The 14,572-nt window shown below is 52.1% G+C and overlaps 1 protein-coding gene across 1 annotated transcript in view; it reads left to right on the top strand.

Annotated features, from left to right (window-relative positions):
• The first annotated feature begins 5,962 nt into the window (after positions 1–5,962).
• SFSWAP (splicing factor SWAP) overlaps positions 5,963–14,572 on the top strand; it is a 67,812-nt gene continuing 59,202 nt past the window's right edge. The window contains exons 1-4 of the mRNA XM_079151612.1: positions 5,963–6,329; positions 8,229–8,398; positions 8,979–9,110; positions 12,811–12,896. Of these exons, the coding sequence (XP_079007738.1) occupies positions 6,112–6,329; positions 8,229–8,398; positions 8,979–9,110; positions 12,811–12,896 (606 nt within the window). The 5' untranslated portion in view covers positions 5,963–6,111. The remainder of the gene's footprint in view (positions 6,330–8,228; positions 8,399–8,978; positions 9,111–12,810; positions 12,897–14,572) is intronic.

Raw genomic sequence — 14,572 nt, forward strand, 5'->3', positions numbered from 1 at the left:
GCTCCGGGAAGACCCAGTGGCATCACCCCCAACCCAGGTAGCGGCTTCTCAGACCAGACTCTGTTTGAGGCTCGCCCCGGCCCCCAGGCCTCCCAGACAGCATGGCTCCTCTCTGCCTCCTTGGACTTCAGGGTTGGACTCACACCTACTGCCCTTTCCCGTCAGCTTCCTCTGCTCCCTGTTGGCTGCGAGATCCATCCAAGCTCTGGCTTGTGACTGCAGTCCACTGATTTCCACTGCCTTATCCCACGGTATGGATATACGCTGTCCGCTTTTATTTACTGATTTATTTTGGTTCTGGGGAATGAACCCAGGAGTGCTCTACCACTGACTTATACCCCTAGCCCTTTTTATTTTTGAGACAGAGTCTTCCTACTTGCAGAGGCTGGCCTCAACCTTGCATCCTCCTGCCTCAGGCTCCCGAGGCGTTAGATTTCAGATGTGCACCACCACACCCAGCAAATACGCTGTGATCTAAATGTCAAGTGCCCCCAAGACCCTGTGTCGAGGGCCTGGTCCCGAGGGTGAAGCCTTCAGGTGGGGGCCCTTGAGCCCAGCCACACTCTCCTTCCCTTTGCTTCCTGGACATAAAACAAGCAGTTTTGCCCACTGCCCATGATGCCCAAGGCAGTGGAACCCACTGATCGTGGACTGGCACCTCTGACATGGTGAGCTCAGTAAGCCTTTCCTGTAAGTCAGTCACCTCATTTCCACGGTTATCTCAGGGATGTCATGGCAACCTGAAGCTGGCCAGTGCGTCCACTCACCCCATTGTTGGCATCCTGGCTGGGGCTGCTCAAGCAGGGGTGCTACAGACGCTGGCGTGGGGGTCTTCCCACGTGGGCTGGGGTGGGGTACGCACGCGGTGAGCTTCACTGGGTGCCCACAAGCAGATTTCCAACGCAGCTCAACAATCAACAAACCAAACCAAGTAAACGGAGCCAGAAACAGGGGTTGGGGGCGCCTCTCAGTGTAGAGCGCTCGCGTAGCACATGTGAGGCCCCGGGTTCCACTGTCCATCACCAGCACCAAAAAAAGAGAAAGAAAGAGAGGGAGAGAGAGGAGGAGGAGGCCCTTGCTGTGGCCTGTCCATGCAGCCGTCCACCCTCACGTGGCTTCACTCCAGTCAGAACAGCAAGCTGGCGAGGGGCAAGCATTGCCCGGACAGCCTGGTGCTGTGACCTAGGAGTCCCTCATCGAGGCCAAGTAAGTCCTCTGTCAAGGCGACAAGCAGCGTTAATGTCCAAAGTTTTGGTCAATTATTGAAAAGAGAGGATGACAAAAAGGTAGCAGGGAGGCCGGAGAGCCCGTGGAAGGCCTGCAAGCCAGACCCAGCAAGGTAGGCAACAGGAACTCACAGGGAGGAGCACACAGTCTGGGCACAGGGCTGGCTAGCTGCGACTTCGAGATTCGAACTCAGAGCACGCTTTCCTGGCTACGGCTGGGATGTCCCGGTTACATGCCGGGCAGTTCATGAGCTCCTGGAGCGGCCTGCACCTTGGCAGGCATGAAGGTTGTCCTCTGAAATTTCAATCAAGCTGTCCAGTACCCCCTGTGGGGCCTTGGGGACACAGCAGCTTCTAGAAGGCAGAATCTCAAGAACGTGAACAGGTGAGGCTGCGGTGGCTTCCTTCTGGAACACGATTTCAGTCTCAACAGCTGTCCCCACGTCCCCCTGAGACAATCGATAGGGCCAGTGCCTTTGCAGAGCAGGTGACACCTCATTACACTCAGCCTCACTATGTATACGAGTCCAGCAAGTAGTAAAGACCACGTAGGCCCTTCATTCTGGGGTGTGCCCTGGTACTGGGGACCAAACCCAGGGCCTCCTCAGCGCACGCTCCCAGCCACATCCCGGCTCTCCCGCAACACTCGATAAGCAGCCTGACTGGACTTCAATGCCCGGGAAACATGAAAGGACAAGCAACGTTTCTAACAAAAAGGACAAAAAGAAACGATCGCTATTCAGTGTGTTCAACCCCTGTAGCTATTTCTTGCTCTGCCTGAGGTTGGGTGGGTAGTTTTGGGGATCAATTGCTTCTTCCCTCGAGTCCAGGAAACCCCTAATGGGTCTGTTGGTGTGGTCCTGTCACAGGAAAGCAGGAGCGGAAGCTCCAGACCTCGGTTCTCGGGTCCCAGTTAAAGATGATTTAGTCGGACGAGAGAATCTTACTAGGAGTGAGAACAGAGTAAGGCTCACACAGAGAGCCCTTTAGAGTTCCATCACCACGTAGGAATTAACTCTCGACTCTTAGGGACCGATGTTTAGAAGTATGTGCCTCCTCGTGGTACTTTTCAGCGTGTTTGCTGACGGATGCAGTAACCAGAAGGCGAAAGTGGTGACTCACGTTAACAATTAATGCCTTTGGGCCTGGGGCTGTGGCTCAGTGGTAGAGCGCTTGCCTAGCATGTGTGAGGCACAGGATTCGATCCTCAGCACCACATAAATAAATAAATTAAATAAAGGCCCATCCACAACTAAAAAAGAAAACAAGAACAAGGCCTTAGTATTTTATGCAGACATGACCTAGATATCCAATGAATACCCATCAATCAATTTAATGAGTCAGACTCTTAGGGTGCGATTCACCAAACAGACCAAAAAGACGGTCATCATCAAACTTCCTGTCAGTTATGTTCATGGCACGTCAATAAAACTGTGTGTCCACATTTATATTTAATGACGACACTCTGAAATCATACCTGTTTTCATTAAGCCAACAAATTTAAACTAGTTTTAATTGACTGAAATTATTCAAGATCATGTCACCCTGAAATGCATTTTGGGTCAGCTCCCATTTTTCTAATTTAAGTAATACAGATGTTTCTCAATCTGTGATGCGGTTCCCAATAAACCCATCATAAGTCAAAAACACTGTAAGTTGAAATGCACTCAGGATGCCTAACCTACTAAGTATCAGAGCTTAGCAAAATGACTGACTGAAAATTGACCGTGCGCCAAGGAGGCATGCCCTGAAGACTAGCCCATCCAGATGGGCAGCTTTCCAGCCCAGCCGTGTTTTCTACCTAGACCACTGAGTGCTGCCTGTGAAGGCTCTCTTGCCAGGATGCAGCACGGACAGGCCAGACTGGCTCACCATGTTCACAGCATTGAATGACAGGCCAACCAGGACGTACAGATCGTCCTTCTCTGGCCAACCTGTTCTTCCATGAGGAGTTTATTCATGAGGTGGTCAATGCTGTGGACACAGATCAAGCCTCTAAGGGGGTCTGCAAGGACGGGTTTACTCATGGGACAGGGAAATCCAGGGGCCCAAGGCTTGGGGAAGGTGATTGGCCGTGTGTGCGTGCATGATCAAGCTTCACAGGACCCACGCAGCATGAGCATGCTGAGGGTAGAGTCTGGCCCCCATGACACCAGACGCCACGCATCAGATCCAAGCACAGGCCCAGAGAAGGATGGGTGTTCTGACAAGTTTGTACTTTCGAGTTCCTGAAGAGCATCTCAGGCAACCGTTACCATCACGATCCATGTGCCAGAGGCGTCACCCACAGCAGCTTAGCTAGGTGGCCTCTAGAATTGGTGACTGAGGCAAGTGACTGAAAGTAAGTGGAGTTGGAGGTTCACAGAGTTCAGAATCCTTTCACATGGTTTGGCTGGAGTCCCAGATGCATGTGTTCCAAGCTCCCTGGACACAGATGAGCCTTCCTGTGACCTTCCCTAACCCAGCCCAGCCCCACAGCAGCAGGACAATCCAGTACTGCTTCTGTGCAGATGTGCATTCCCAGTTCACATAAGGACTGCTCAGCTCAGAGAACTCAATACGAGTCATGGATCTTGTTCCAGGAAGGACCAGACAGTGGCAAGTCCCAAATGCACAGCAAGACACAGTGACCACAGGACTCGGCATGTGAAGCAGGCTCAGTATGCACAGTTACAAATTTGTCTGAATCCAGTGAGACAGAGAATGCTCATGTAAAATTACATGAAGTGGTGTATTACCAACAGATAGGCAGCCAGGGACAAAAGCAGCCTGGGATTCATTGTGAGCCAGTCCCCCAGGGCTCAGAAAGCTGCCTGGCAGGAGGATTGGGAGTTCAAAGCCAGTCCCAGCAATTTAGGGAGGCCCTAAAAAACTGAGTGAGAGCATGGCTACAAATGTAAATAAGGGCTGGGGATGTTTCTCAGTGATTAAGTGCCCCTAGGTTCAGTATGTGGTTAAAAAACAAAACAAAACAAAACAAAACTGCCTGTGGCAGACAGAATTTCAACTGCAGGTGCCCAGATGGCAGCACAGATGAGATCCCAAAGGCAGCCTGCTCCCTGTCTCAGGGTCAGGCACTGAAGGACATCCCACTTCTCAGGGAGGACAGAACAGAGCTGGGTGTCTAGGGCGGCCCTCCCTACCTCAGGGTATTGCATTGTCAGCACGTTCCACAGCTGATTTTGAGAACTACAAGCAAGAAAGGGTCAAGAAATGGGTCAGTCCTAGACTACCCAGAGAACGCACGCACAGTGAAGTACTTGTGCCTGTTTGCTCATTTCTCCCAATGTGTGTTCATGGTGACGAGTGGGGACAGCCTCGCATCCCACTCCTGACACCAGAACTGGTTTTAAAAAAAAATCAGAGTTTATCAGAATTTATGTGAGTAAAAAACAATTCATGAATCAAGCCACACTTGGGAGGAAGAGCTTTGAAGAGCCCACTCTGCAGCAGGCGGTGAGATTTGACAGTCCAGACAGACAGAAAGGACAGAAATTACTTCTCGCTATAGCTAGGCATTCGCCTTGCGTGTCATCCTGCGGAAGTCCGCAGTCAGAAGTTAGTTGGCAGTGTCTGGATGACTTGTTTTACTGGTCACTGAGTTGGGTCTTGGTTTATTTAAATAGTGTAGGGCTGACTAATCACGTAACCAAGACAGGGCACAGCCTCCTGGGGCGGCGGGGAAGCTGCAGAGTCCGACAGGGAGGACGGCTGGTCACTCATTCCACCAGCACTAACCAGCATTCGGCCCACCGCGCGTACGGGCGGCTCCAGGCACCAGGGATACGGGGACGGGCGCGGCCCTGCTGTCCCAAGCTGGCTCTCCTGGGCGCTGACCCGTGCGTGAGGCCGAGTGAGCTCCGGAGCAGCCAGCAGGCTCGGGCGGCCTCCGTGGGGGGAACGCTCCCTGGGACGCAGGGGCCGCACCCGGGAGGAGGGCTGGGTCAAGCTGCGGTGAGGATCCTGGCGAATAAAGCGCGGCCCTGTCGGGGACCAGCAGGGCGAAGTCCATTTGGCAGGAACGGCTTGCGCTGGGCTTTTGAAAGGCAGGTACAACACGTCTCGGTATGTTCCCTGCTGCTGCAAGGAGACACCGGGGCTTAGCAACGTCCGCCGAGCTCGCAGGAGGCGGCCAGCCGGCCTGGGCGCGGGCCGTCCTGGCAAAGCCGCAGTCGCCTGCCGAAGGCGCCCCGGCCCGCGTCGAGGTCCCGGCGCGACGGCGGCGTCGGCGCACCGCGCGGGGCTGCGGGCACGGAGGGCGGCGTCTGCCTCGCGGCCCGGCGGATGCGGGCTCGTCCCCTCGCGGGGGCTCTGGCCCTCGGCCCCTCGACGCTCCGACCCGAAAACACTGAGCCGAAAGCCACCGCGGGAAAACCGCAGGGCGGGCGAGGCGCGCCGCGAGGCTCGGGCACCGTCCGAGGCGGGCGCCCGGGCCCAGACCCCGCGGCGACCCCAGGCCCGGCGGCTCGCGAGGGCTCCCGCCCGGACGCCGTCGCGGCCCCACCGGCCGCAGCGGAAGCGGGCGCGCGGGCCCCCGCCGCGCTTTCGCCACGTGGCCGGGCCCCTCCGGGGAACACGAAAGTACCGAGGGCCCTGCGCACGGCGGCGCCGGCGGCGGCGGCGCGTCTGAACGCGGAAACGAAAGCCTGCCTATTTTCCTGGGGCCGAAACGGCTCCCGGCCCTGGCGAATCTGCCGCTGCCCTCGCCGGAAGTGCGGCCCTCCCGCCGGAAGTTGGGCTTCCTCCATTTTGTGGCCCGCCATGGCGGCGGTGTTGAGGTTGCGGCCGGGATGCGGCGCCTTTGACTGAGGGGGTAGGCCAGGCGAGGCATCGGGGACGTCGTGCGGAGCAGCAGAGGACCGGCCCGGACGCCGGGGACGCTGTCATGTACGGCGCGGGCGGGGGCCGCGCCAAGCCCGAGAGGAAGGGCGGCGCGAAGGAGGAGGCCGGGCCCGGCGGTGCGGGCGGCGCGGGCAGCCGAGTGGAGCTGCTGGTGTTCGGCTATGCCTGCAAGCTGTTCCGGGACGACGAGCGGGCGCTGGCGCAGGAGCAGGGACAGCACCTCATCCCCTGGATGGGGGACCACAAGCTCCTGATCGACAGGTCGGTCGCACCCCCCACCCGCCGCCCCTGCCGCCCTCCCCTCCCCCGCCCGCGGTTCCGCCTGGCGCCGCCGTGGGGTCCCGCGTCCGGGGGGCGGGTCGTCTGCCCGCGCCGCGCGGTGGGGCTGCGCCGTGCGGGCGGGCGCCGGGAGCGCGCTCTGGTGCCCCGCGGCGCCGCGCTGGGACCCGCAGTTGGCCCGCGCCTGCCCGCGGCGGCCGGCGGCCGGCGGCCGGCGGGACCTCTGCGCCCGCGAGCCGCTCCCGCGCAGTCCGGCCGGCTGACAGGCGCAGGCGGGGGCGTCCTGCGGGGTAGGGCCGGGCGGCCGCCGAGCCCGCGGGGGGCGAGGGTGGCGTCCGTGCGTCGGCTTGGCTCCCGCGCGGGGCGCCCGGGCTGCGGTCCCGGAGCCGTGGAATGGTCTCCGCGCAGGAAGCCGGCGTTTGAGACGATTAGAACTGCATCGGCAGAGCCCGGAGCGCGACCGTAGGGCTGACCTCTGAGCCGGCCAGAGTGGACGCGGTCCTGACCAGATAGGCCTTTCCGCCCCTGGCGTTGGTCTGGAGGTAGAGCTAGGAAGCGCGGCCTCCAGCAGGGAGGTTCCGAGGACGGGCCGGACCTGGCGGCGCAGCCCGGCTCGGACGTGCCGTGTGCGCGGAGGACGGTGCCGAGCGCTGGTCTGGCTCCCCAGCGCGGCTGGTGGTGTGTGTCCTTACAGTCGGTGAGCGCGGATGTCTCGGCCCGCCTGCAGCTTCCGTGTCCTGTACGTGACTTGACCTAGGTCCCCAGAACTGGTGGGGAGCAAACACGACACATGTACTTGTGTGATGTTTTTAGACAATATTTGCATTTGTAAGATAAGGAGGTTTACGTAAAAATAAAACTAAGTTTTAATAAAGTACGATAACTTGGGTTCCCTGGTATTTTTGGCCTCCCCCGCCCCCCATTAACTTGGTCACCATTACAAAAGTCAGCGTTAAAAAATTAGGCGGACTTTTGTCACTCGATATTTGCTTCTGTGACCCAAAATCTGAGTGTTTTAAGTAAAATTAGCTGACTCACTCGTTTTCTATCTGACGGTTGTACGTTGACAGCATTTTCATTGAATCTTTTCATGTTAAAGGCATGGCAGAAAGTGCATTTCTTGTTCTCGGGTTGGTAAAGTATCTATTGGTCCGTGCAAGAGAAGCCTGGATGCTTTCTCATCTGTTATTTCCTGGGGTATCGAGTTCAGAAGGAAGTACTGACGCGCGTCTTCTGATGGTTTTGCCTGTTCCAGTGAACCTCCTTACACTGCATGTATATGTCGCTGTTCCTATGTATGTGTGTCTCTCTACCACATAACCCAGCACTTATTTCCTCAGCCAAGTGGCTAGGGGCGAGAGCCTAGCCAAGATTTTACCTCCCATGGACGCAAGTTTCTTTGATGAAGATCTCTCCTGAGAGTTCGGGACTAGCAGAAAGAAGCGAGGAAATTTCGACCGTTTGGTTCTTACGGATAGGTATTTATGTATTCGGTTTGTGTGAATGTAAGCTATGATATTTAACTTTTCAGAAAAAAGTTGCTTTTTTTTTTTTTTTTGTAACAAGTGGCATTGAATGGTTAATCAAACCATGCACGGTAAGAACTGCTAGTAAGGTGGATGCCATTTATGCTTTAAAGGATTGTCTGCCTTTAATTATGAGTTTTATCGTGCTATAAAATGGAGTTTAGACTTTGTTAAGATAACTTGAGTTAACAGTAGGAGAGGTGACTAGCCACATTAAGTATAAGTCTGAGCAGTTTTACGTTTCTCTTAATACTTTTACTTTATTATTTTAATTGGTAAGTATACATATCGAGTGCCACACGCAACCAGCCTAGGCGGTGACTTCTGTCTGCTGACCAGCATGTTCGCATTACAGATACGATGGGCGTGGTCACCTGCATGACCTATCTGCGTACGATGCTGAGTATGCCACTTGGAACCGAGACTACCAGCTGTCTGAAGAGGAGGCGCGGGTAGAGGCGCTGTGTGATGAAGAGAGGTATTTAGCCTTGCATACGGACTTGCTTGAGGAGGAGGCAAGGCAAGGTACTGCTCAAGAAAGACTTATTTCAGCCACAACTTTTAAAATTTTTAAGTATTTGAAAGTTTACTCCCATTCATTTTTTTATACTCACTCTTTCTGATATTATCTTGACAGTACCCAGTGGATTGGAAAAACAGGAGTCTTTGCGTTCTGAGAGGACCTCAGGATAGTTTATATATAGAGCCACAAAGAATTTTCCCAGCTTTTGAGGGCAGACTGGGATTTGAAAAAACAAAAACCAAACTCTTTAACTGTTCTTCTTTAACAGTATCGTATGAATTAAAATTGATGTTCTTGTCTTTGCCTTAACAATCTTTTATACATTTCTTAATCCCAAAATTTTCTCAGCAGGAAGAAATTTTCCACAAAAGATGTGTATACTGCTTTCTGTGGGTAAACACTTACTGGCAAAAGTACCTATTGATAGACATAAAGTGTGCATTTCTAGAAACACTTTTGCCTCGAAAGAAGGTTGAAAAAAATGTGTTGTATGCTTTATTGATAGCTACAACTTTAGAAATAAATGAAATTTTTCTCAGTAAGCTTCCAATTTTGTTAACAAAATCCTTGTTTTTCTTCAAGAGGAAGAATACAAGCGATTGAGTGAAGCACTGGCAGAGGATGGGAGCTACAGTGCCGTGGGGTTCACTTACGGCAGTGACTATTACGACCCATCCGAGCCAACAGAAGAGGAGGAGCCTTCAAAACAGAGAGGTGAGCGAGCTGCTTGTCACCTCAGCGGTTGCTGACTGCAGCATCCCTGAGCTTTCGTGGGGCTCCTTCTTCTGGTGAATGAATCAAAACTGGAAGATGGATGGTAACAGGCAGAGCTTGAACCCAGACTGACCATCTGCACTGCATCCAGGTTGCCTCAGGGCAGCAGTCACTGCCTCTGCACTCTGTTTCTGGATCGGTAGCACTTGTTGATATCCTTGCTGTCATCTGGCAGCAGTGGAGGTGTGGCTAGTAGATAGTGTATTTACGTCACCTGTCCTTCACATGACCTGCTTCTGCTTACCCCTTCGCAGCTGACATGATGATCCAGTCCAGTGGAAAGACATCCCTGGAATTTGTTTACGTAGCACAGAACTTTAAAGATTTCAAATGTGCTTTCCTGGATTAACTCTGGGAATTTTGAATATACGAAGCATTGGTGCCAAAAAATCCAGGTTCCTCTAGTGCAGCAGGAAACGTCCTTGTCGCTTTATAAGCCCTGGGAGCACCTTTCTGATCAGCCTTTGTCATCAGCAGTGGGTGAACCGGAGGCATTGAGGACAGGTCGCTTGCAGGCAGGGTGTTCTGTTGCAGAAGAGAACTTTGGAACCGTGTTCAGGTGTTCGGCTACTGGATCACACCCTACAGAGACGTGATGTCCGAGCTGACCAAGTCTTGTTTTGACTGTGTTGGTTTCTCCTTTAGTAACACACACGAAGCAGTTACAGCAGCTGCGTCTGACGCAGCGGTGAGGGCCTCCCCGGCCGAGCTCTGAGGGTTGGTGGCAGTGGAAGAACAGGCCGGGCCAGCGGGCACGCAGGCTTCCTTCTCCCTCACTCGTGCTCTGTTTGGGAACCATAGAGAGACCCTCCAAGTGAAATCACAACATGCTGAGCTGAAGACTGGTCGAGGGACTTAGCACTGTCTGCATTGGCTCTTAAACCTCACAGTCCCTCGGGTGATCATCCTGATGTGCTGGAAGTCTTGCAGATCTAAGAAGTAAATGTGTGTTGATCCAGAATAAACTGCCCTTTGGGGGTTCTGGGTAGGTTCAGTGCCATTTATCATCTCTGGACCACATGGATTATTTGTTTTAGATGCCTAGGGTTTCTTCCCAGAAGGAAAGGGTGCTAGCACTTCACAACTGAAGAAGTGCAAGGCATAAGGCCCGTGCCTCTCCATGGCAACAGTCTTCATGTTGACTTGCTCGCATTCCAGATCAGGCGTGGGCTCTGTCAGTAGCTTCCTTGGATCAGCTGAGCTCCTTTGCGCTTTGGCGGTCATGTGGCCGAGATAGAGACAGACCCTGGGCCCACAGAGCCACTTCACAGTTGTCTGCCCTGTTCTGGATGTTGGCTCGCTGTTGCGATGCAATCATTGGTCTCAGAGATAAGAAACTTCGTTATATTTTCTGAATTTTGCACACGTCAGTATATTTCCTAAATTTGCCTTCTCTCTATAAAATACTCTTTATAAATGGATATTGGGCTCATGGAAAACTGACAACTTGGCATTTTTTTGTTTAACTTGCACTGATACAAATAAAATATCACCCCACAACACACACACACACACACACACACACACACACACACACACACCCCCACCCACCCACCCTCTAATGGGATTCATTTTGGTGCCTCGTACCACTGGCAACCAAGTTCAGTGTCATTGTTTTTCTTTTTCCAATATTGGGGCTTAAATCCAGGGGCACTCACCACTGAGCTATGTTCCCATCCCGTTTTATTTTTTGTTTTAAGATAAGGCCTTGCTAAGGTTCCTAGGGTGGCCTTAAACTAGTAATCCTGTTTCACCTCCTTAGTAGCTGGGGATCCTAGGCAGGTGCCCCTGCACCTGTCACATTCTTCTAAAGTAGAAAATAAAATTAAGTTTTGTTTTCCTGAATTGTCAGCATTTGTAAATATTCCTTGGTTTTCAAAATAACTTTCTTAACACCTTTTAGTATAGAAACTCTGTGATATCAGCCAAACAGAGGCACTTGGATGCCTCTGTTTCTGCCTAACCTCATCTCTCCTCAGCAAGTTATTTTCAGCGTGGTCATAGTTTTTCATCGTTATATATCCTTTATTTTATTTATTCTTTCCAGTGCTGGGGATTGAACCCAGGGCCTTGCACATGCTGGGCAGGCACTCCAGCACTCCACCACATCCCCAGTTCTGCACATGCTCTTTCTAATAAGAAAAGGCAATTGGACTATATTTGAGGCTGAGTTTGTACTGCGGTGGTTGATTTTTACTTTGTGCCACTGAAAATAAAGGCACGCATGAGAAGAGAATGATCCATGTAACCTGTCTGTCCCAAGCAATGTCTTCAGTTAGAAGGCCTTTGCTTTTCTGCATGACCTAATGTTACAGGAAAGCTGTCGTAATAGACAAAAGTTTTAATTGCTTTTTTTTTTTACTTTAGAAGAATATGGTAAAAATTGTGTTCTTAAACACACACCCCTGACCTCCTTCTCAAAGAGGTTTTGAGAACGCTTAGTTGTTACTTGGCATTTTCCCAGTGGAAGAGCTCTACAACCCGTTTCTGACACGATTCCACTATGTCATCTGGCTGTTGGAGCTGGACGGTGGGGTTGCTGGGCACAGGGAGTTTTAGGTAGCAATGACTGCCCTCCCACCCACCTTGTTCTTCGCATGTACAGAACAAGTGGGACACAGTTCAGCCTCTGTTGGGAATTTACGGTTGACTTGTATCTCAGGAGAGAACGCTCAGGTTTTCTTATATAGTGACACCTGCTCAAAACTCCCCCGGGTTCACTGAGGAATTAGACTTGAAGAGATGTTGGCAGATCATTGATCTAAGAAGTTGTGCTGGGTGTGATGGGAACATTTGTTTTGATGAAGATTTAATATTTGTTTATTTTGTCACTTTTTTAAAAAAAATAAAAACCTAAGTAAAAGTCGAAATTTTTAAAATGTTTTTTAAACCTTTGTGCTGATTTTTGTGCATTTCATTATCCTTTTAGATTGATAATCATCTGAATTGATGATATATTGGGGTACTTAGAATTCAAGAAGTTGTAACCTATGGCACCTTTTCTAACATATAGTAGGCAAATGTTTGTTAGATATTTTAATAATAAATAGAATTGAAACAGTACATCTGATTGTGGGAAAGCATTTGCTTGCTTAGGTGGAGAAGTCGTGACGTCGTTGAGGTTTTTGCGATTGGACGATCAAGGTCAGGTTGTCCAGGGGGTAGTCACCTTGTCTTGTGCCTGATGCCGCAGAGTGTGCAGGAACAGTGCCAATTCAGTGCACACCTGCGTGGCAGGGAGGCTAGGCAGCACAGAGCCAGGACCCTGGCCAGGAGCCTGTCCAGAGTGGAGTATTCTGCTCTGTTGGTGGTTATGTAGCTTGGCTCACACCCCACACAGCCCTGAGAAACTGAGAGAGAGGCACAAGTCCAGGATACCAGAACCAAGAAGTGTCAGGGTTGGAAGTGAGACCAGCCATGATCCTCTGCTGCACCACCTGCCTCTTTGGAACTCGTAAAGTGAGCCTACTCCAACGTGGTGGGGTAGAACAGACCACTGGAAAGGGTTTCAGAAGTAGTGACAGAAAGGAAGAGACCAGGAAGAGCCCGTTGCTGCTCTTCCCTGGGTGCTGCATGCTGTTGGTGGGAGCCTTCTTCCCTGGCTATTGTTCTGAAGTTCTTCATTTTCTTTTTTTAATAGAAAAAAACGAGGCTGAAAATTTGGAGGAAAATGAAGAGCCTTTCGTCGCCCCTCTAGGACTGAACGTCCCGTCTGATGTGGAACTGGTATGTGGCCTCTTCACCACCCGCGGCATTGGCACGAGCACTTCTTATGTGCTGTGAGCATAGTGACATGCCGCTGCTGCTCAGGTGAACCCTGCGCAGGCGCCGTGAGTGAGTGCGGAGAAAGGCACATCCCACTGGCTTTCCTCTGAAAGAAAGATGAAGCGATTATAGCCAAATAATTAGGGTAGCTCCTCTGCACCCTCATGGACCGCTGGAAGCCTTGTGGTTGAGTCTCCAGCTCTGGCCAACATGGACAGAGTGTCAGAGTTGGTGGTGAGTGTGCCATGCATACACGCTGCTGGAGGTGCATGCTCGGGCAGCATTGCTCAGCACTCTGCTTTGTTCTGACTTTTCCTCGTGTGTTTTTTGTGGGCTCCTAACCTTTTCTCTATGTTTTCTGGGTAGATTCCTCAGTCATGATAGCCCTGGGCTTTGTGCAGGCTGCCCTCCACTGAGGAGTGCTGGGGTGGGGTTCCTTGTGCCAGCTCTGTGGCTGGTTGCTGCTGGGCTGAGTCCCCAGGGTGACGCTGGTCTCAGCCGAGGCTTCGGCTGCATCTGGTTGAACTGAGGTCAGGTTACAGTGGCCGTAAAGCCAAAGACAAGGCTACTTTTTGAGGGGTCTCTGTGTTTCAGGCCCTGTGCTAAGCTGCTGCTCTTGGATTTTCTCATTCGATGCCAGCAGCCCTCTGAGATGGCAGTCACTCTCCTCCTCGCAGATGAGAAACAAACCTGGGAAAGGCAAGAACTCTGACTTGTGCGTGGCAGGCAGGAACTCAGACGCATGGCCTCAGCCCTCTGCCCCTGAGCCTCCGTGCTGTGTCAGGGTGTTTAAATGTGTTTTTTGTACATATTCTTGGAAAGTCTCCCAAGTGCTTGTGCCCAGCAAGAAGTTTGTCCTTGCCCTTCACAGCTGGGCTGCAGGTGCTGCTCTGCAGGCCTTCCGGGCTCCTAGTTCTGTCTGGCAGAAGACAGTGTCTCTTAATCTCTGCGCAGTCGCTGAGCTGCCACTGCGGTTCCCAGGGACATGACAGTTCGCGCCCTTTTTTCCTACCCTTGATCAGGTGACCAACGGAGATGATAGCCCTTCAGTGCTGCCTCAGGCCCATTGCTTCTCAGGGATTCGCTTTCTTCTCCCTCTCTTCCTAGTATGGGTCGTGGCTTTGGGTTTGCCTAGAGTCAGTGCTGCTCAGATTTGCTCCCGTTTCCAGCTTACGACCCTTGTGCTGTGGTCACAGCTGAAAACGTCACGTGCTTCCAAAAGCAGGCACTGCCTGTGTTGGTGTGTGCTGGATTCCTGAAGGATCACGCTGCATGCAAGACCCACCAGCATTAAACCTCGAAAACCACAAGTGCTCTGTACCTACATTTCATATGAAAAGCTTTTACTTGAGGCTAACTATAGGGAATGGTATTTATTTTTTATATAATTTTTGTTAAGTTTTTATGCAAATGTAAACACAGAGCTATGTCAATTTTGTTGCTTTGATTCCCAGTAAAACACTTAATGACTGTTGTAGTCTGCCAGAACCAAAAACATTTGCCACCCAGTGGAGGGCAGGAGCGGCCTCCACAAGCAAGCACGTGCTTGTGTGGGTCTGTTTCCTCCAGCGTCCTCACGGAGGCCCTCGAGTGGAGGATGTCTTGGCCACGTGGTCGGTGCTTGGTTTTCTTGGCTG

This window comes from Sciurus vulgaris (genome assembly GCF_902686455.1).
Source record: "Sciurus vulgaris genome assembly, chromosome: 8".
Classification (NCBI taxonomy): Eukaryota; Metazoa; Chordata; class Mammalia; order Rodentia; family Sciuridae; genus Sciurus; species Sciurus vulgaris.